The 22,185-nt window shown below is 35.4% G+C and overlaps 1 protein-coding gene across 1 annotated transcript in view; it reads right to left on the minus strand.

The window, feature by feature from the left end:
- CAMKMT (calmodulin-lysine N-methyltransferase) overlaps positions 1 to 22,185 on the minus strand; it is a 221,613-nt gene that overhangs the window by 191,706 nt on the left and 7,722 nt on the right. The window contains exon 3 of the mRNA XM_009278413.2: positions 19,297 to 19,361. Coding sequence (XP_009276688.1) covers positions 19,297 to 19,361 — 65 coding nt within the window. The remainder of the gene's footprint in view (positions 1 to 19,296; positions 19,362 to 22,185) is intronic.

Consider the following 22,185-nt stretch of genomic DNA (forward strand, 5'->3'; position numbering starts at 1 on the left):
TAATCAAAACGAATACAGCTAGGCTTGAGATGTGACATTTAGGAAAAAATCCTTTACTGGTGAATTCTCTAATTATGTCAACTTTATTTATGAATGAAACCACACAATGGTAAGAACCTGTGAAATTACCAACCATTTCTGGACGTTCAAAAGTTTGTCATGGAGCCTACTGTAGCCATCCACTACTGCAGTGTTGAATCTTTGGATATATCTACACACAGAAAGCACTATTCTGGAACTAAGTCTCCATACATACATATAACAGCGAGTACATGTTTTCTGGATGGCTATAGTGCACTGTCTCTGAACATGGCTCTTGCTCAGCTAAGAAATTTTCTGGAGTGTGAGGTAAGTCAGGATTCCTTTTACACCAAAGGAATGAAAGCAGAATAGCAAAGCAGATAGAAGTGCAGCAAAAACAGTGTGATTGCAGGCATAAGAAATGGTGGAACAAAGGAAGAAAGTGATACATGGTTTACATGAAAAAATTAGAACAGATCATAAATATGACACACCAGACGTAACAATTCACCTCCAGCATCACTCTGCCATGTAAACCGCAAAACAAGAAGTCCTCACAGTGGCCAATCTGATGATGCAATAGCTCTATGAATTCACAGCACAGGGCATATACGTACCAACTTCCTTTCTTAAGTACTTACTTTTCTCACAAGATCTAAAAGGAACCACACTGTGACAGAACATTCCAGATGGACGGAGTAATTAACTTACCTGCTGATGAGCAGTACAAATTCAATCTGAATCCCTACGTACCAGAGAGCTACTGCTAGCAGCACAATTAAGACACAAGGCTGGGAGAGGGGATGCCAAGACTGTTTCCAAACAATTGCTAACTACTCTTGAAGATCTGCTATAAAAGCTATTTTCTGAAACAAATACATGTTAAATTTGAAGCATGCTCTTGAAGGCAAGATTAGTTTTACAATTTGAAATGTTAATCCCATTTCTCTCCTTTGAAAACATACTACTTGTTTTAGTGTACTTCCATTTATTAAAAATACATTTTTGTCAAAAGCATCCAATATTAGGGGGGCGTTTTCATTCTGTTTTTGAGGACAACATACTTCTCATTTGCAGTGATATTTTATGTTTCTCCTGTCTCAGTCTTATTCATTCTATACTATTTTCCACTCTGTTGTGCTCAAATGTTCTCAAAACCCAGTTATTTCAATTTGAATTCATTATGTCCTTCTTGATATGCTTCTGTTTACCTCAGTGGAAAACTGAAATGTGCTGCCTAATTACGTTTGCTTTATCATTCTAATTAAATTGTTAATTAATTGATCTCAGCATCCTTTAAACAAGATTCATAGCAGTGAAATAAGTAACATAGAAAGGCATTTGACATAGAGCAGGAGTCAATAATCTGAAATTCCACTGTGCAAAATATAGTTGGAATGGATAACTAAAATTTTTCACTCCAAATCACTTTGTACTGGTATTCAGCTGTGTCTACCACTGCATGTTTGATGCTACACTCTTGATGTGTTTAAATCAGAAAAAAATAGATTTAACAGTTCAATTTCAAAACAATATACAGATTGTGAGTTAAGTGAATATAAATTTTCTATGTCTTTACACATAGTAAATGACAGTAAATAGTGACAAACTAAACCAAAGCACTTTAATTCAAAATAACTAAAACCCATCCATTTTAAAAGATATTAATTAACCCTGCAGGGTACATGCAGGATTTGAAATGAGTCCAAACAATGTCCAGCTTAATGCTAAGAACTTATAAAATGAGCTATCAGGGCCTATTAGTGCATTGTAATGGCTTAGATACTTGAAGAAGTGACCCTAAAATCTCTATTCTGACCCGACTTTCAGAAATGGGGCAGAAGATTGACCTTCACACAATATAATCAGCAAAGGATCTAGAAAATGTATATCTCTGTTATGTGAAACCACAGTTTTATTTACTCAGGCATGTTCACTTAGGAGTTAAGGTCCACTCAAGCATCATTTCAGGGTTAAAGGTTATAGTATAAAGCCATTATGTTTTCACGCAGAGTAGCATGCTACCATTTGTCTTGTAGTAATATCACAATCAGACGCTACCTTTTTAGCTTGGCCCAGCGGTGAGTTTAAGACCTTGGCATATACATTGTAAAATAGACTAGTACTTTCCACAAGTCATTCAAACTGCATTTGCTAAACTTTAGATTGGTGTATATTTTGTCTATGCTATTCTCTATAGACACACACAGAGTTTCAAAAAGGTTTATAATCTGTGATCCTGTAAAGGGTCTGTTTTGATAATAATTAGGTTGATTCTATGTTCAATATACAATCAATGTATAGAAAAAAAATCAATACTTTGGCTTTCAGGTTCAGTTTCACAATGGGGTCAATGTCTTTGTCTCAGAAAACCGAATAAAGTAACTTTAAAAGTAGCTACAAGGACAATAAGGATTTCTGAAGTTATCATTCAAGACTTGTTTAAAATTCCTTGCTATTGTTTACCAGTTCCTACTATTCTTTACATACCTATTCCAAATTGAGAACATTTCTTCATCAAGAGCTTACTAAATTAAGGCTCTGTGCAACAATAAAGTCTAAGTTTGATCACAAGAGAAGCAGTGTTTGTAAAACTATTCACAACAACAAACTAAAAGTTTGTTAAACTGACAACATTTACACTAGATACAATAAATCAGAAAATGCTTACAGTGCCAGCAACACGCACTGAACGTGCTAACAAGGTGGGGTTTTAAATACTTGTATTTTGCACCTCTTAGAGAGATGGCATAGGTTGTACATACATTTATTTTCTCATGTGCTATACACAACCTATGTATGCTTTGAGGTTAGGTAGGTCTTGAGGAAAACAGCAACACCACATTTTGCTACTCTTTAGAATTTGATTCATACATAAGTAAGTCAAAAGTTAGAAGAACGACAAATTTTTTTTAACCTTAATTTTTTTGTAACTTTGTAACAAAAGGTACAAAAACTAGATGCTTCCTAAAACAACAGAATCTTGATTTTATATATTCTTTGGACTCACACAGGGATACTGAAATCTACCACCAACTGCTATATTACTGTATGCAATTTGACCACCATACACCAGTAATTACTATCAAAATATAAATATATGTTTTAAAACATAATAGCATTACGAATCATAGGATGATTCAGAGTGTAAGGGTTAGACATACATATGAAGATGCGGAGTACTTTCAAAAAATATGATTGTTTCTGGGTGCGTTTTCTGCAAAAGCATGCCAGTTATCTCATAAGTGCTACTTCACGACATGAAGGATCCTTGGTTTTGTGATCTGAAGTCTGTGCATAAAATTGTTATAGCATAAATTTGTATACAAAATTACAACAAGCATTTCCAGTAAAGTAAGATCAAGGTTGTCAAATAAAATACTCGATTTAGGAAATGACAAAATTAAGTTAGTTAGACCCTCAGCACAGCTGTCTTGCATGTATGCCCTAGGAAGCAATATGTAACTAAGTATCTGCCATGTACTATACTTCACAGAGGACCACTGCTTCCTTTTAGTTCACAGAACTAAAGGCCAGTGTTCACTTAATGATAAAATAATAAATATTTACACTTCAGTTAAATATAGCCCCATGTCTTACTTTCTGAATTTACCTTTTAATAGAGCAGGCTTCAAGCCTTTGGCTTGAAAGCTGTATGCAGGCTACCAGAATTCATTGCCTGCTTTTCAGTGTCTCACTCACTTTGAAAGATATCCAACCAGTTTCCCCTAACAGAACAATTCCTCCACCTCACAGTCCTTGCTGACAGTGCTCCTTAGAGCATGTGGTGGTGTCCCTGGGCACAGGCAGAAGTCAGAAAGAGACCTTCTTTAGATGAAGCCCTGAGGCACAGAAAGAGGAGAAACATCCACTAACTCTTGAGGGTCCAAAGCGCCTAGAACCTCATTTTTGAGCATTTGACATTTCTGCTTTAGCTGTTGAAATCACTGTTTCAGCTGTGATTTGCTTCTGCAGATCAGACCCTAGGCTTTCAGAAAAACAACATACTATCCCACCATCACAGCGAATCCTCTGGCAGACGGAGGAAGAGAATCTGCTCTCCAAGCAACAAGCAACCGCACGAACCATGAAATCCCCATTTACACAGGCGATCCTAAAATAATGGTGCATTTTGTAGAGCCAAGGACTCAAAGTTAAAACATACTTTTGTGGGTATTTTTTGAGGTAAAAAATAAACATCAAAAATCCCGTCATCTGGAATATCAGCTCCTCCATAGGTTGTTAGCAGGATTGCAACTTTCAGACTAGCTCAACTTCTTTATGATTACGCAAATAAAGTAAATGAAAACATCGCAGCAGTCTACAAAGAGCAGCAGTTAAAAAGAATGAAAGATGTATTTCACCTGAGCAGTCACAGGAAGGTGATGCACACAGACATCCCTTGGAAACATAGTTCTGTTGCTGGCCCTGTGGGAAACATTTTCTGGTGCACCCACGATTTCTTTCCAGCCCCCTTGAAGCTGAGGTAGCATAGCCTCCTTTCCGTCTTTGCCTTCTTGTCTCAGTCCAGTTACTCTTAGGACACATTCATTTCAATCATTGTGATTTCATCCAAGGCTCCTCTCTGGCCAATCTGGTTTCTCTCTTGGAAAAAAACTCATCAAATACGTCCTTATTTCCAATTCCCCTTCCTGCCCAGCCCCTGCTGTTTTACTCATCCTTCTCCCCCACATGCTCCTTGTTTCATGACTCTTTCTGATTAGGCTTACTGTTTGTCCCACTCCCTCCCCTGATCACGTGCTCTTAGCATCAGAAAGCAATATGGACCCTTTCCCCATATTTAGGCTACGAAGACTTCAGGTAGAAAAAGAGACCGATTTAAAGATTAAGAGCAAATAATCGTAGCAGTATCTGCCACCGTCCTTCAAATTGTTAAATATATATGAATGAAATCTACAAAATCTACAAATTATTTTTATATATATTTACAAATTATGAAATATGTATCTACAAAATCTACAAAATCCAAAATATATGAATATGAAAGCAGTAGTATATATTAAGCGTCAACTGTATTACTTAAGTATTCTTTTTTGGAACGGTACTTTTGGAATATCAAAGCGTCAACTATTACTTAAGTATTCTTTTTTGGAACGGTACTTTTGGAATATCAAGTACTAAATTTGTTTTGTTGTCTGCTTCTATGCTATCCAACATTCAAATTCCCAATTAAAAAGAGCAGGAAGAGTAAAATTTGCTACTCATTTCTATGCCAAGTTTCAATTATCATGCTCCTTATTATTCAGCGTTGAAAACATTTCAATAGTTACCAGGTTCTCACCTCATTCAAATTGAAATACTTTTTTGGGGTTTTTTAAATCAATTTTAGAGAGAAGACAATGTTTCTTATTCATTTGACAAGCCCTGCCGAAGACAATGAGATTCTTTATATTACTAAGGCAAGTCAAATTTGACTTGTACTAAAAACAATTGAAAAAATATGACACTAATTTAAAAGCTGACAATGCTTTCAAACATTTGGGGAAAGATGGCACATTGCAGTTCTAGTTTCATCATCTTACAACATTTATGTCACCAATAAGATCTTATTTCATGCAGGGTCAAAGTAAACTCAGGTCAGGTAAAATAAATCTTCAACAATATCATACTAAAAAACGTGTTAAAAATCCAGGTTTTCTTCTTCCATATATATAAGGTGAATATATATGTAATTATATATGTAATAATTATATGTGTAATAATTATATATACCTGTATGTACACACACAAAAAAAGCCCATGCCAATTAGACTGATTTAATTAAAAATCACAGGATAATCTCTTCTGAGCAGTACATGCATATTTCTCATTTTGGAATAAGAAACATTTTGCAATTACAAATCAAATCCCTATATTTAAATGCTCAGATTTGTAAAAGGATCTTAAAGGATATAATTGGACTCGTTGTTTCCAGGATTCTGCCTATTTCTTTTTGACAGTTCACACTCAACTATTACAACAGTTGTACAGAGCTCTTTAAACGCCAAACCTAGACAATTCTGTTTATTCTAAAAAAAATAAAATTCAAAGAAACAATTAATATATGAAACCACAGAATTTTCATTAATTGTTCTTACTCATCAGCAGTTCAGTCTGATTCTAGATCAGCCTTGCAGAATTACCTGGCATAACATCTTCCCCCTCTGTTAGGCTGTCACTTACCCTAACAAACAGTAAAATGTGTGGCTGATAAATAGTATTTACCATATCATTTTCTGAAGAGCACAGAAATAGAATCCTCAAAAGAAAACACTAGAGTAATTATGAGGAAATACATATTTGAAATAATGAGAATCACAACAGGTTTAAAGCACTTCGATTATCAATTTTTATTTGTCTGAAATCATCTATATTGTTGTGCTGTATGTAGTGTCAACAAAAATAAATATTTGGAATTCTGTATTATATATGTTGATTGTTATCATAATTACTTTTGCCTGCCAAAGGAAAGTGTGAAGTATTATAACTTCTGGAGGTTAACACAGGAGACATGCAACTGGCTGCTACATTATGCAAACATTTACATTGTAAAGCATTTATCAGTTAGAACAAAGATTGCAATGAACAAAGTCTCTGCTAAGCAGTTGATCTCGAATATGGTATTTAATACCACTACTACAATTTCAGTTTTTTTCAATGCTAGGTATGACAGCATGTTTCTAATTCTGGAACTGGAAAATTCAATGGGAATGGGAAGGATAAATACTTCTTTTTAACAGGTGCTTTGAAAATAAGGAAAAGAATTCAACAGGAAGTTTATCTGAGCAAACAGCAGATATTATTCGGAGAGCTTCCAAAAGCTGTCCATCTCTCCCTTGATTCATATAATTCTAGTTTCTTAGTGTATACCTGTTTTTTTTCCTTAAAATTATGATAAATTCAAAGACAGTATATTTTACTGTCCATTTAGAAACTAGTGTAGAGATCTTCGCTTTTAAATGCCAAACCTGTATGACCATTTTATTCCTGTGTATCTTTAAGCATTTTGTTGGTCCTACTGCCTTTTTGAGTAGCTATACGACTTACTTTAAAAGGCAGCTTAAAATCACTGAAGAATGTTTCCTTTTGCTACTAATACAAGTAATTACATTTAAATGGTAAGTCAAGGCTTACAAACCTGTTCTCATTTTGATGCCCAACTTTTATACTAAGTAAAAAGTCTGCTTCTTCATGAGGAAAGTCTCAAAATTCTTTAAGAGTGTGCCTACATGCAATAAAGGATAATTAAATTGCCGTGTGCATTTGTTCCTAAACATTCATAAGTCCTTTAACTTGATGGCTGTATGTCAGAGTTTCTTTATAAAAAACAATATAAACTGTGTTTTACCAAATCTAAATACAGATCAAGAAAGTGACGAATGTCTTACCACCAAAAAAAAAAAAAAAAAAAAAAAAAAAAAAAAAATTGACACAAGCTTCAGCTCATACCTTAGACCCATGGATTTTCAACCTTTTTCAAAGATTATTATTAAACTAAAACCAGATGTAACAAAACCAGTCCTTGTTATTAATGCCCACCCACAAGTTATTTTATATAAATAGTTGATTTTTTATTTTGACACTTTCTCACAGATCTACATTTGAAAGCAATGCCTACTAATCTCAGCTGGCAAAGAGAGAAACATTACAGTTCATAAATACTCATAGTTCACTGCTGCTTACTAAATAACTGCACTAGTCTAATCAAAATGAACCAAACAAAAACCACCCACATAAAAATATTTTCTGAGACAATCTATAATTAAAGCATCTTCCTCTTGTTACTTTAACCCAGGAAATAATGTTAGAATGGACTCAGATACACCTGTCAGTAACTAAGCCTCTACCACAGGAGATGTGCAGCTGAACACCCCTTCCTCATAGGGAATTTACATTGGTTAGTTTTCAACAGAAAATACAATGCATGATTTTAAAAGCAGATTATGGTTGTGGGCAAAATTATCAAATTAATTCTTAGCAGTAATAAAAAAAACTCTGTTTATCCGGCTAAGCTCATTTTTAGCAGTCTTTAGCCACACAAACAAAAGGAAATAGTATTTTCTACTTTGGGAATGTCCAATTAAATAATAAATAAATCTACAAATTGCCTCAAATTGCCACAATTTCAAAATAAGAACCAATATACAGCAAAGATAAGGACCCTGTATACAAGCTGCTTGGCCGTATTATGTTTTATTATGAAGACATTCCAGTATTTTTAGCCTGACAGAATTTATACTAGGGAGCTGATTTGTAAAATGGCTTAAGAACGTACAGTGTTTTAGCTGTGTGAATAGGGAAATTTCATGGAACTGGGAATGTGCTTACAGTAGGCATGCATAAAGCTGCTCTTTTCACATTCTAAATTCATATGTACTGGCACATTGCAGTGGGTATTTTCCTGACATACTGTCATGAGGGACTACCCAATACATTTAGTAATACTGTTCCTTGTCTTACTGTCCAAAAGGAGCTCCAGTAAGTGAGCACATAAAAGCTCTGAGCCTATTCCCTTTGCTAATTCAGGTGTGCTGGCCTCCCCTACTTTCATGAAACCAGCCGGTGAGCATTATAACCATTAGACTCATGTCTGAAACCAAATAAATTCTACATAAAATCTGCAGCTGCCACATGGGAGGTTAAAAAAAAAAAAGTGATTCCTTCCATACTTTTTGACAGACACGGTTGAAGCATCTAAATAAAGGAAAGGATTTAAGACTATGAATGCATCAGGTTAGGAACTGAAACTCCAAAGAGAGGGAGATTTAATGACACACAAATCTTGGAGTGCCACCTGTGGTGAATTCCAGCCCATGCCACTACTTGTACAGAAATGCCTCCTTACCTGAAGGAGGATTAAATTTTATTGTCACGGCATCTAAAGTTCAGTTCAGCAATGCCCAAGTCTCTTTTCCAACACAGCTCTAAGTCCTTCACTTTAGATAACCCAAATGGGTGGCATTTAAAATGAGCAGGCACTCCTGAAAATGTAGTACTGCACAATTTAACAAAGAGCCTACAATAAACCTACATGTGGAAGAGGTTAGAAGTCAGGTCTGCTAGTGGCCCTCAGCATACCACCGCTGTAAGTTGTCTTGGTTCTGTCTCCCGTTTCTACCCCATGAACAGCTCTGTAACAAATCTAGAGGCTTATGAGACTTCCTACCTGTAAAATGGATCTAATATTTATTTCACAGATGCGATATTGTACAGATTAGTTAATACCAAAAAAGTGCTTTTGGGGGTATAGTGTGATACTTACCCTCTTCTGAGCTGATATAAAACACACATTTAAATGAGACAACAAAACACTGCCTTAAAATATTGGAATTGGCCTAAATATAAAGGGAAACCTAAAAATTAAATTGGAAAAAAAGTATCTAGATAATGAAATGCACATTCAGCCAGCACTAGCGTAGATGGAAAGAAAGTAAATTTAATTCACAAAGCACAGGTCACAGTTCAACAATAAATATCAATAGACAAGGAGTTGGTGTTAAAAGGTATAACAGGCTCAAATTACTTTCTTTTTATTCCTGAATATGACCTGCAGAATTCAATTTCTCAGGTGCAAGAAGCACAAACACATTTGAATACTCCCAAATTACCAAAAAAGCCCCAAACAAACAAACAAAACCCATCTTGCATTATTTTACATTCCGTAAATACGAAATGTTGCGAGATGGGAGGTGGAAGGTATTAGGGTAGAGGGCTATTACAATCCTATTCTAATTTTTGCTGGACTACCAAACATGTCACAAAACCAGTACACATCTCAGTGTAGCTGGAGTTTTCTTTCGGGACACCAAAGAACTACAAGACAAAACTATGCACAGAAGCTTAGATAGGATACATCTGTAGTACAAACGAGTAAAACAATGGCTTTCAGGAAGTGAATGAAATTATAAGACAGAAAATCATCAGGTGACTTTCAGTGCAGAAGACAATAATGCATTCTATAATTAAGTATAATGTTTCATTCAATTCATCCTCTCCCTCATCTTCAAATAATTAAAAACTCAAAACAGATTCATGTTTTTCATTCTTTTGTTGCATATTCCATGACAAAGTACAACAACAAAAAACAAATTACAGATTTTAATTAAAAAACCATTCACCAGAGCAACAAGATAAGAGGCTTGTGTATAGGGCAGAAGCAGTAGATGTCTTATATGAAAACTTTAGAAAGTCTTTTGACAATTTCATGAGAAACACTGTCTAAATAAAATTTGGTTAAGATAGATGCAGAGCTGATCAAGAAAACTGACTCTGGAGAATAATTCTCAAAGGTTTACTGTAAAAGCAGGTGATTTTATCAGGTGGAGTTTCCATAAATGCCTACACCAGATTGTGCTCTGTTCAGTGTTTTCATTGATCATCTAGATGATGGAAGGAATATGCTTATTAAATTAGCAATATATCAATTTAGGAAGTCCAGTATGTTCAAAGACAGCCTTCAAAGGACAAAAGCAATGAATTGGGAGAAGTCTGGAAACAGAGGAAAAAGTTCAACAGGGACAAGTACCAGCTATCGCACTTGGGTGAGAATAATCTGCTACATAAATACACAGTCAGGAATAACTGATCCCTTTTGAAGAGGACCAGGATCTTACGGCAGGTCAAAAGCTCAACATGAGTCAAAGTCATGCTGTTGTAAGAGAGGAAAATACCATATTGGGATTACAGGTTGTAAAATACAAAATCACCTGGTATACTTAGCATTATGAAGGTCTCAACTGGACTACTGTGCCCAGTTTTGACAAACATTCTTCAAGAAAGATACAAACCAAACGTACAGAGTCTAAAGAAAAGTCAGAACCTAGCAAAAACTGTAGCTTAAAAAAAAATGATAGAATTTGGCTTGCTCAACATAAGGAAAAGAAGATACAGGCAAGGCCATGTGACAACTTAAAACACCTAAAAAGCTATTACAAAAGAAAATTTCATTTTTGCCAATGAGCAAAACAATAAAAACAATAATAAGTTTAAGCTGTAGTAAAAAAGACTACCATTAGGTATCAGGAGACATTTTCTACCAGTAAGGAGAGTAGATGTGAAATCACCATTGCTAGGACCAGTATGTTCTGAATCTTTGTTTTATGGGCTAGTCACTCAAGTCTTTTGCAGGTGGGCTGCAGTCTTAATTAAAAACCACAAGGCTAGGCCTCCAGTAATTAGTACAAACATGCAGTTGTACACGTATTCCTCATACATTTTCCATCTACCAAACCACTTGTACAGGGGGCTCTTAATCCACCAGGTTTACCAAAAATTAGTTCTTTAGAATAATGCCTTGTTCATTTCTTTCCACATTATTGAAAATATTTTGAAAATTTATTAAGAAACATAAAATTTTATTTAACTGTACTGAGACTCAATAAGAGTATTTAATTTGTTAAGGTAAGTACATGAATAATACATGAATACATTGGATTTTCATCGGGTCACTGCTATGTAGATTAGTTTTCATCATACTTTTCAGTCAGAACTGTCATCAGACAAAAAATTTCAAATGGATATATTATTCACCAAAGGTTTCAAATTCTCATTTCCAGAAATATTTTACACAAAATAGTTTTGTTTGAATGCAATTCTGTGAATTGAAGCTGAATTAAGTTGAAACTTTTCACCCCAACATTTTCAAAAGACGACATGAGTTCACCTATTTGAACACGATTTTTTAAAATGAAATACAGTGCAACTTTTAAAAAGTTCTCTAAAAAGACTTGAAACAAAACCAAAACAAGGTGCAAGTTATGCATAACATTTCAGTTACATTGGTATGGAGAAAACGAAGAACAGGGACTGTCCTTGCTACCTCCACATTACAGCCACTGATGAGAATATATTACAATACAGACAAATGCCCCATCTGACGTGCAAGTCAGATCCCATCATCAACTTTGTGTGGCATTGAACAGAAGGTAGCTACTCAAGGATGTACTCCAAGCATGGCATTTCTTGAGCATGTTTTGCACCTCATGCCTGTACTTTTGTGAAGGGCAGCACTGAAAGCATGGCTAGAACATGGCAAGTAAAAGGAATGGTGGCAAAAAGAACGATTACGGAGAAACAGGCAAGTTCCACCCAAACTGCAACAATCTACTGCACATCAAGCTAAATGAAACTAATTTGAAACTATTTATTTCAATTATGCTCAAATTTGAAATATTTTAAGAGAAAACTCTACAGTGCATTAAAAGACTAAGCTTAATTAATAATATAGTACATCTTAAAGGGATGCTTACCATTGTTATCCTACCCTCTCAATTAAAAAGGTGATTAAGATAAGTTCTCTAATGTAAAAGTAACACCCATGAAATTAATTAAAATAATTCATGCTCTTCTCCTTCTACCAATCTAATTTAAGGTGTTATACCCTATCTTCAAATTCTTTTAATTAATTTAAATTGAAAGATCCAACTTCTCAGGATGATCCATTTAGAATACATGGAATACTTTCAAAAATGCTTCAGATTATAGAAGGTCAACACCAGTGCGTAAAGTCAGACTAGCTCGAGTAGTACACTTAGAAACATACTTATGCCAACAATTTTTATAAAGATTAAGACAACAGATCTGATGCAAAAACCCAGCTAATCCGAGTGCCAAGTTACAAAACACTACTCAGCAATACAGAAAAGTAACTGCAGTTGCTCTGATAGATTCATATATTTTCACCAAAAGGTTCTCATTGGAATATCCTGAACAGGAGAACCAATTATTACAAAAACTTCAAACTGACCAAGGAAGAAAGAGGGTACTCAGAAGAGCTCAACTGGGCTTCTTCACCTCCCACTTCTCTGAACTGGTGCCATGTTTGAAAGCATAGGCACAGAGTCAGGTTATGTTGGAATAAGTAGTAGAAAAAAAATACTTTAGAGGAAACAGATCCCTGATCGCAGTTATGATTATTCTTTTCACATATAGGCTCCTGATAAACAGAAGATTTTAGTGAGTGGGGAAAAGCAGAAGATTGCAAGACAGTACTTAAAACAGGCAAATCACTGACGTTCCATCAGAGAACAGTTTCATAAAAACAATTCTGGTAGCAAGAGTAATTTAAAAGGTACCTGCTTCTCCCCATATACTTATTTTCTGCTCCATTCCATAAGCTTTATGCCAGTTATGTCAATGTGACTGCTTGGGATGATGCCGTAAACTGAATCAGTGAAGTGAATTGGATGGGGGAGGGGAGGGAGGAAACAGCTGCTTTTTCTTAACCCTGATCATGAAATGTTTTATTTAAAAGGAAGCTGCATAGTGAATAGTAAATTGTAGGTATCATAAATACAATATTTCATTCAAAACGGCATGTATCGTTGCTATCCAAACACTCTTCCAGTCAATTTATTTTCCGTTGAAGACTTTTTCAAGAGGGTGTGAGGTTCTGACATGGTAAACAATTTCAAACTGCCACACTGGTGGAATGAGAGAAGGCTCAGAAGACAACGAGTGGCAGTTTCTTCAGGTGAGAATAGCTACTGAGGCACAGAAAAGCAGGAAGCATATTCAAGTCGGTATGTTTTTCACCACAGAAAACAAGACATTTCCTCTAAAAAAAGGGGGGAAACTTCCACAGCAGCACCTGAAAAATGCAATCTGCTCCCTTGTTGATTCTAGGTAATGTTATATGAAATACAGGAGCACCTCTGCTGCCATAAAGGATGCCATCCTATGCTTTTCCTCAGGTAGCTTGATGGCATCTATCCTTCCAGGCAAGACAAATCAGTAGCTGCCGCAATCTCTCCATAGAGGAGCTCAGATACCTTTGAGTCACGCAGTGAGAGCTCTGAAGAAACAAGTAGCTCTCTGAACACATCCTCACAGACTACTACCAGGAAAGAAGACCCCCTTCTCGTTCTAGTTATTTGAGAGGAAGGAAGAAAGAAGGAAAGGCTCTTTGTTTTAAAGTAGATTTTAATTTTTTTTTTAAGTAAATAGAAAGTTACGCAATTCCCAGTTTTAAATAAGCATAATTTTAAAATTAATACAATCTGAAAAAAAGAAGTGAAAACTAAAAGGAGAAAAAATTCATTTATTTCTATCTATTTTTCCTTGATATGTGTTTCCAAAAGGAAAAAAAGTGGACTTGAAATTTAAGAAAAATCCTTCTCTCTTGTTATTTTCATGAAAAATATTATATGAAGGGGCAAAAATATTCTCCAATTTAGCTAGCTCATTTATTTGGGGAGGGACACACATTAAAAAAAAAACCCAAATTTTTCCAATATAAAACTTGTTGCAGAGATTGGAATTTCTAAATGTAAAATTAGCACAAACAAAAACAGTTCTAAAGATAGCGAGTAGGTGTTTTGTAACAGTAGCTATAGCCAGACACTATGTTTGCAGGAAACTATGCAACATTTTCCAGCAATAAAACATTTTTTTAAAAAAATTCAAGAAAACAAGTGAATATGTAATTCTACTTTTTCTGGATTTCACATAGATTACCTGTTTTCCTGTATGAACAGAGGCAACAGAATTTAAAGCTATCCTATTTACATCTACCCCAAACTGAAAGCTTAAGTCTTTGCAGGATCTACTTGCCTACAGGAGCATCAACTTTGGAATATGTGCCTGGATAGCTCTGTACCTGTAGCACCCTCTGCTGCTTTTTTAGTTCCAAAACATGTCATTGTACACTCAACCAAGTAGAAAATAAAATGAATATGTATTGAACATATTGTTTCTTGAAAATGGTTACATTATTAACTAATGCTATGGGCAGTTTACAAGAAAATGTTTTGCTATTACAGATAGTATATTTGCAATTTCATACTACTTGAGCACTCTGGAATACCTTGTTTCCATGTTGACATCCAGCAGATACTAGATGAAAATCCCAAAACATGCTGTATTTCACTACTTAAAAATCTCCTTTACAGACACTGTAGCTTGCTTAGACTGGTGGCAGTTAGTAAAGAGGTTTATATTTTGGCCCTTGATCATTTCACTTAATTTAAACGCATACTTAATTTGAAATAATTACTGCAGGGACATAATTATACAAGCATTTCAGTCATAACTGCTTTCTCCCACCAGGAAAGGCAGGGGAAGGTGATACTCTCAAAAGCTCATTCTCGCAGAATCTTCCTTGCTTTTTGGACAGTGTTGCAGAAGAGAATTTTCTTCTTCAAGGATGAGCATGGCATGTGGCTCCTGGAGCCAGCTCGATGGATTCTGCCTGGGATCCATCGGTTCTTTTAAAGGACTACCTTAGGACTAGAGATGGTCTCAGGATATACCATCTTTTTAACAGATGGCATACTGTTGTCTAAAACGAACAGATGGATCCTTTCCTTCATTCCAGTCCTCTCTTCCCTGCCTCCATAGAATTAAAGCTGTATGAAGTGCATTTAGCACTGCATCCTGCCTGTGTGGAGAATTCATTTAGAGTTTTCACGTGGAAACTGCTCTCTCACAAAGGATGCACAGGAGAGAAAACATTTTTCTGGGAAAGTGAAAACCAATTGTAATTTGTAGTGTGACTTTTCATTCACAGTAGCAATCCTACAATGAAAATGCATTTTCAGTAATCTTTTTGAAAAAGACAGAATACGAGTGTAGGTACCAAGTTTGAAGAAGATATAGTGCAGAGGCAATTTCCAGAGTTAACGCTTGGGACCCTGCAATATGCCATTTACAGCTACTGCAGTTGGCTCCACTTTTGTCCTGAAGTCTTACTGGTATAAGGCAGCACTTCTGGAAGCAGTCACAAGTATTCCTCAAAAGCTGCTTACTGATATTTTATATAATGCTGCCAGCTAGTGGCACATCTTGTACTGAGTTGATATCTACCAGGAGTGTAGAGAAAGTGGTATTGGTGACTCTATAACTAGAGTCTGGTCTACCACTCTTCTTTTGATGGTGTATGGTGATGTAGCTGTTAAAGACCATAAGCAGAAAGATCAAAAAGTGAAACAAAAAGACCATAGAAATGCTCCCTGAAAGAGCTTGTTTTAACACAAAGTACTTAGGAACATTACTAGAAGAAACAAAAAAAGTCCTCCCAAAACCACACAAACCACGTTATTTGAAACAAATGAGTATGTTTAAAAAGGATGTAATATGCAACATGTTTCAGTTTTTACAAAATCTAATCTGTTTAATACACAATTATTTCATAATCTAATAATCTCTAGCAAAACATTAATCTTCCTGATAAATACTCAGTATGGCAGCCAAAACAAACACACAAAAAAAGTCCTCCCAAAACCACACAAACCACGTTATTTGAAACAAATGAGTATGTTTAAAAAGGATGTAATATGCAACATGTTTCAGTTTTTACAAAATCTAATCTGTTTAATACACAATTATTTCATAATCTAATAATCTCTAGCAAAACATTAATCTTCCTGATAAATACTCAGTATGGCAGCCAAAACAAACACACAGAACACTAAAATATTTAACTGTTTTCTGATAACTCGGTCTGAATCATTTAAGTGAAGTTTAGTGCCCGGTAAATAAATTCTGATTATGCAGTGTGTCCTAAAAGAACATTAAAGTCTATAATTATTCAATGGGTCCCCTCACAGAGCATGCTACTGTAGATGGGACTGATAATATGTTCAATACTGGCTAGCTCCATTAGTATTAGGTATTAGAAGAAATAATCTAAGACTGTTAAAGACCATTTTAGAAATGTTTGGGGGTTTTTTTAGGGTAGACTATCATTTGATAATATGAAGTTCTTAAGGAACACCACAGCAATTGTAAAAAATAGTCGGCCTAATTTTAGAAATACTACAACTGTAGTTACCTTTGGGCGTAAAAGGAGGCAGGATTACTACCTACCATTTCCACTGTGGGTTAAAATAAAGAGAGCCAAGAAATACTCAGAAAAAGGTCAAAGAAAGAGTCAATTCAAATCAAGGAATAATGGGAGTGCACACAAATTCAGTCAGGTATGATCCAAATAGAGCAGCTCAGTAAACACATGGTTGGGGAAACTTTACTATGATGATGTGACAGACACATAGTTACTCTGGCTTGGACACTGGGGACATTTACTCCATACAGGTGGTAGCAAAAAGGTATGATTATTACACTTCAAGCCAGTATTGCATACTGCCAGAAGGTAACTATTTTACAGTTACCCTAACAGAGTGTAATCTAGAGTGCTTAGTAAAATGGGCATAAATCAGTAGTATGTACATCAATACAGACAGAAACTTACAGACACAGAATGGGGAAGCAGTGAATCTGGAAATGACTTAGCAAACACTGTATATAATAGCACAGCATGAACCCTCAAAGCAATACTGAATCCAAAAGGACAAATGTGAATCTTTGTATATACAGAGAAACAGTAAGAAGAACCAGAAATGTCATATTACTCCTGCGTTAGCACTGGTGGTGTGCCTATTAGAGTATAAGTCTTGTTCTACCGTCTGCAATCAGTAATAAAGTAGCTGAACTACTGGAAAAAGTTAACAGAAGAGCTGACAGCACATCTATCAACCGGAAAGCATATAGCGGAGTAAATTATTTGTGTTAACAAGGAAATTTGTGTAGATTGATCACAATCTAAGTACTCACACAAAGAACAAAGATTAAGAAATCATGTTATCATGTTTAACAGAGTAAGGTCTTGATCCACTATGTGAAGCACTTTTAGATAAAAAAAAAAAAAAAAAAAAAGGAAGATAAAAAAATTTCCCTGATTAAGAACAGTTTATGAGAAAAAAGTAACTTGTTATAAAAGTCCCTCTAGCTTCCTATTCTGAGAATCTACAACATCAAATCTCTCTAAATGCCTCCCATAATTTAAGCAAAGCATTTTCTTCCAGATCCTAAATGTCTTAAATCCAAATGTTTTTATCATCCAGCTCATGATACCTACATATGTAGCTGATGTCAACCATAATTACAAATGTGAATTTTCTTTCTCAGAGTTAATATTATTCATTTGGATATTCATATAACCCTTAGATATAATTTTCATTCAGAAATCAGAGAACAAATTTCTCTTTGGCAACAGTTAAAGAATATATCCTGAAGTATTTTGTGGCAGGACCACACAACTATCTTCAATGTTCAGAACTGAATGAAAGCTAGCAAATTTTAAAAAGGAGAGCACATAGTTTATGATTATTTTTTCCATTTGAAGGCAAAAGTTTATTAAATAAATTGACCTTTTTGCTAATGAAAAGCCAATGTTTATTGAAACATAGCTTTGGAATACTAAGACTGGAGTTTTGAGATTAAACACATATATCAGAACAGTTTCTATATCATTGCTTTGATAAGGAGGAAGAGATAGGTGCACATTTCTTGAATATCTGGCAAACTTACAGAGACACCCCCCAACTTTATTCTATCAGTTTGCTTGTTTGAAACCAAACCAACCAACCTGAAAAATCAGGCAGAATAATCAAGCAAGAATTATATATAGATCTGTAAATGTTAATTATGTAACAGTAATTACTCATTACACATCAAAAATATTTAAATATTTTTGCTCAGCTGCTTTTCCATGATCTACCACAGTTTTATAATTCAAGTCCATTAATAGCATAGATAATTTTATTAATAAGTGTACTGAAGCAGAGCAATACTGGGTCAGACATTGAAGGCCCACTTACGGCTCATTTTGTCTCAGGTTAATGCGGCCAGTAACTGATGCTTAGACAAGAGTGAAAGATCAGGACTAACACATCATCCTACTGCCCCATTAATTCTCCTAACATCCAGCACTTCCTAAGCCATAAGCGATGTCTTTACATTTGATAGCCACAGTAAATTTTTCTTGTACAATCTTTTCCCCTTTGCCTTTTGAATGCATGTCATGTTCTAGGATCCAAAACATTCTGTGGGGAGGAATTTCACAACTTGACTGTGTGCTTTCTTTTGTTTTTCTCTGGTTTGAGTTTGCCCTCTCCAAGCGAGAAGTATCATTGTTTGCTTCCCGTGTTCTTGCACTGTTGTTCCTCAGATAGCTGCTGCTGGCCGCTGGCCAACACAAATCAATGGGCTAAACTAATTTTTTGCCCAACCCAGTTCAGCTGCTCTAATGTTCCCGACGCAGTCACAGAACCAAAAATAACCTGCACTGGGATGACTTAAGGGTGTATCAACACAAACAACTGTGCTACATAAAAGAGTGTAACACGTAAGACACTATGGTAGGTAGATCTGTATCTCTGACCACAGTAATGGTGTTTCTCAGCTAAATGAAATGGTTATTGAGGGCTCTTACAGAAATATTTTATATTGATACAATTAGACTTCGATCAACATAGTACTGTTAAATAAACAATGACTTACAGACATTCCCCGTGTTGTCAAAACTTGTAAGAACATCTTTAACATTTAAGAGTCCGTTGTGAAATCTGGAAGAAAACATAAATAGTGACTTTACCAACACAAAAACAATAAAAAAAACCCCCATCTTGCCTCTGGAAGAGGTTCTGGAAGAAAAGAGGTTCACTGCACATGTTCACTTCTCGCAAACCCCTTTCACAGACAAGTAGCAAACAGGTACTACTGTAGCCACCAGGGGGAAAACAAGGGGACAAACTCTAGTCTTCAAAGTTCCATCACTGAAATCCATGAACCAGGAACATGTTTCTCGGAAACGAATACTTTATCAAAACGAAAACATTTCCAAAGAGCATCAGTTTTTGTTTAGCTGTGGAAGTCACATATAGGAAAGGAAGAATTTTGGTAAAGCGATTTCTTTGAAAAGGAAAAACAAAAGACGTATTTTTGAACAGCAGCTGTACACACATTCCTATTTTCTTCCACAAAATCAAGAACACTTCATTTAATTAATGTGAACAATGAAACCGATTAATGTGTTCAGTGAACTGCCCTTTCTTTGGTTTTACATTTGCATAACCCAAGTGAAATAAACATTCAAAACTGGGGATAATTAATTAATTAACTGAATTTCACATACCAACTGCAAATTTTAGAACACAGTGAGCAAAACACTGACAGCAACAGAAAGAACATGCACCAAAGTGGAATAAAAATTTGCCTAAGAAGGTTCCTCTAAATGTTACAGATGTCAGGCTAGCTGGATTCACACCAAAAAAGGCAACTAAAAATTTTGTAACTATTCCGAGCTAATCTAGGCCCAAAATGAACAAAATAAAAAAATCTTACACTTCACAACAATCAGATCACATAGCTGTTTCACTAATGCATTAAAAAAATCTAAAAAGAATTCAGCAAGGCAGTAAAATACAAAAATACAGTCTTTTAATAATGTTTCAAATATAGCTTTCAAGGCTGTTTAGGAACATGCTAATTTGAAACACTGAAAAAAAATGGAAGAAATCCAACAATCCTAGCACCTACAAAATAAGTTCTCATTCTCTCAGCTTTTCCTTCCTGAAGGAAGATTATTGTAAGAATGCAAAAAAAAAAAAAATCAACCTCCAACAATCCTAGCACCTACAAAATAAGTTCTCATTCTCTCAGCTTTTCCTTCCTGAAGGAAGATTATTGTAAGAATGAAAAAAAAAAAAAATCAACCTTTTTTGCAAATATGAAATTGTATATTCATAGTGCAAAAAAGCTATTTATAGCTTCTGATAAGCATAAGCATTAAATAAAGAAACACTTACGTGTTAAATTTTGAGAAGCACCAAACAGCAACTAGACTAATTGTTAAAAAAATGAAAATCAAATGGAAATCAAGTTAAACGGAAATGAGCTCATTAACAGGGGCAACGAAATATATGAAAGATGTTACAAAAGAGTCAGCTGGACATTAGAGCTCTTCTCCCAGCTACATAAAAACAAACCAAAAATACATTCCTTAGCTGCAGTGGAAGCCTACAAGAATTCTGATGGATCATGTGGACTTAAAATGCACTTTTTCTTCTTTTTTTTGGCAAGTTTGTTTTCAATCAGATTGGACAACCGATGCAACAGAGTTAATTCAAGGGAAGTGACAAGAAAGTAGACGGGATCAGTAGTTCTGCCAACCACAGAGCTGCCCTTTAAACTGTCCCCTGCTGACTCCTTAGCATCCTACAAACTCCATAACTGTGCATATGTCTGATACAGTTAGGGTCTCTTAGACAGCTGTGAATGTCTCATCTTCTAAATGAATGCAGAAGGGGGGTGGGGGGAGATGCTGAGACAGTAAAGAAATAGTTTAATCTTTGTTGGCATGCAGATTAGTCCTGGGATAACGTTTTGGTTTGGTTTTTTCTCCCCTCAATTTCTTTATGTACATAGTCCATATATAAAGGAGATTTATCATGCAAACCTCCAAGTGAAGCAAACAAAGGTGAGGATGAACAATTTAGCAATCCAGTACCTGTAGTTCAACAGAATGCTATGAAGAAAGAAAAACAGAAGTAAGTGGAGTGTCCTGATCTAGAAAAGAAAACTGTTTATATACTTCAGGGTCAGAAGGTAGACAAAGGCAAAAAATGAGAAATGATGCAACCATAGCACTGGCCTTAAAATTATCACTAAACCAAATTTCAGGCTGTTTCCAAAATAATGGTTTATAATTGGAGATGAGAAGTGGACAGCTCTGAGTACTTCAGCCTGAAGAATAAGCTAAGATTCCACAACAGATGCATGCCACACACCTATTGTTTTTAAGGTTGTCCTGAAATTTTGGTGATGTTTTATTTAACTCAATGAATGTTCTTCATTTACATTATTATTTTTGGTACACTTGGTTTTTATTAAGGACCAGTTCTTCCTCTGATTATAAAACATTCTTTCCATAATTAAAATCAACACACACAAATTTCAAACATATTCTTACATTTATTATCCAGTGGCCAAAAGCTTGTGGTGTCCAAGTACAAACACAACACACCCCAACGTTTGCTCTCTTGGCCAGCAGAGGCATTTGCACAGGCACCCTTTTCTGGCTGCCTGCAATGCTCAAAATCTCTAACTCTCTGGCTCAGCAATTTCTTTCTTGCTTTCACAAATATTGCTCATGGGAAGCACATAAGCGAGCCATAATTTAATGATGAGAAGCATCCAGCTTTGCTATGAGGGACCTCCCCCTTCTCCTCAGTCTTCCAGATGCCCACTCCACATTCATTGTGAAACAGGACAGGGTTTAAGTTTAACAGCTGCTTCCTCTAGTCTAATCAGCTTATGAAACCTTCACTGAACAAAAGCAGGGAGCAAGCTCAATCTCCTAGAATGAGAGGAGTACCCATTATGTCAACA

The sequence above is a fragment of the Aptenodytes forsteri genome, unplaced genomic scaffold (assembly GCF_000699145.1).
Source record: "Aptenodytes forsteri isolate BGI_AS27 unplaced genomic scaffold, ASM69914v1 Scaffold130, whole genome shotgun sequence".
Lineage (NCBI taxonomy): Eukaryota > Metazoa > Chordata > Aves > Sphenisciformes > Spheniscidae > Aptenodytes > Aptenodytes forsteri.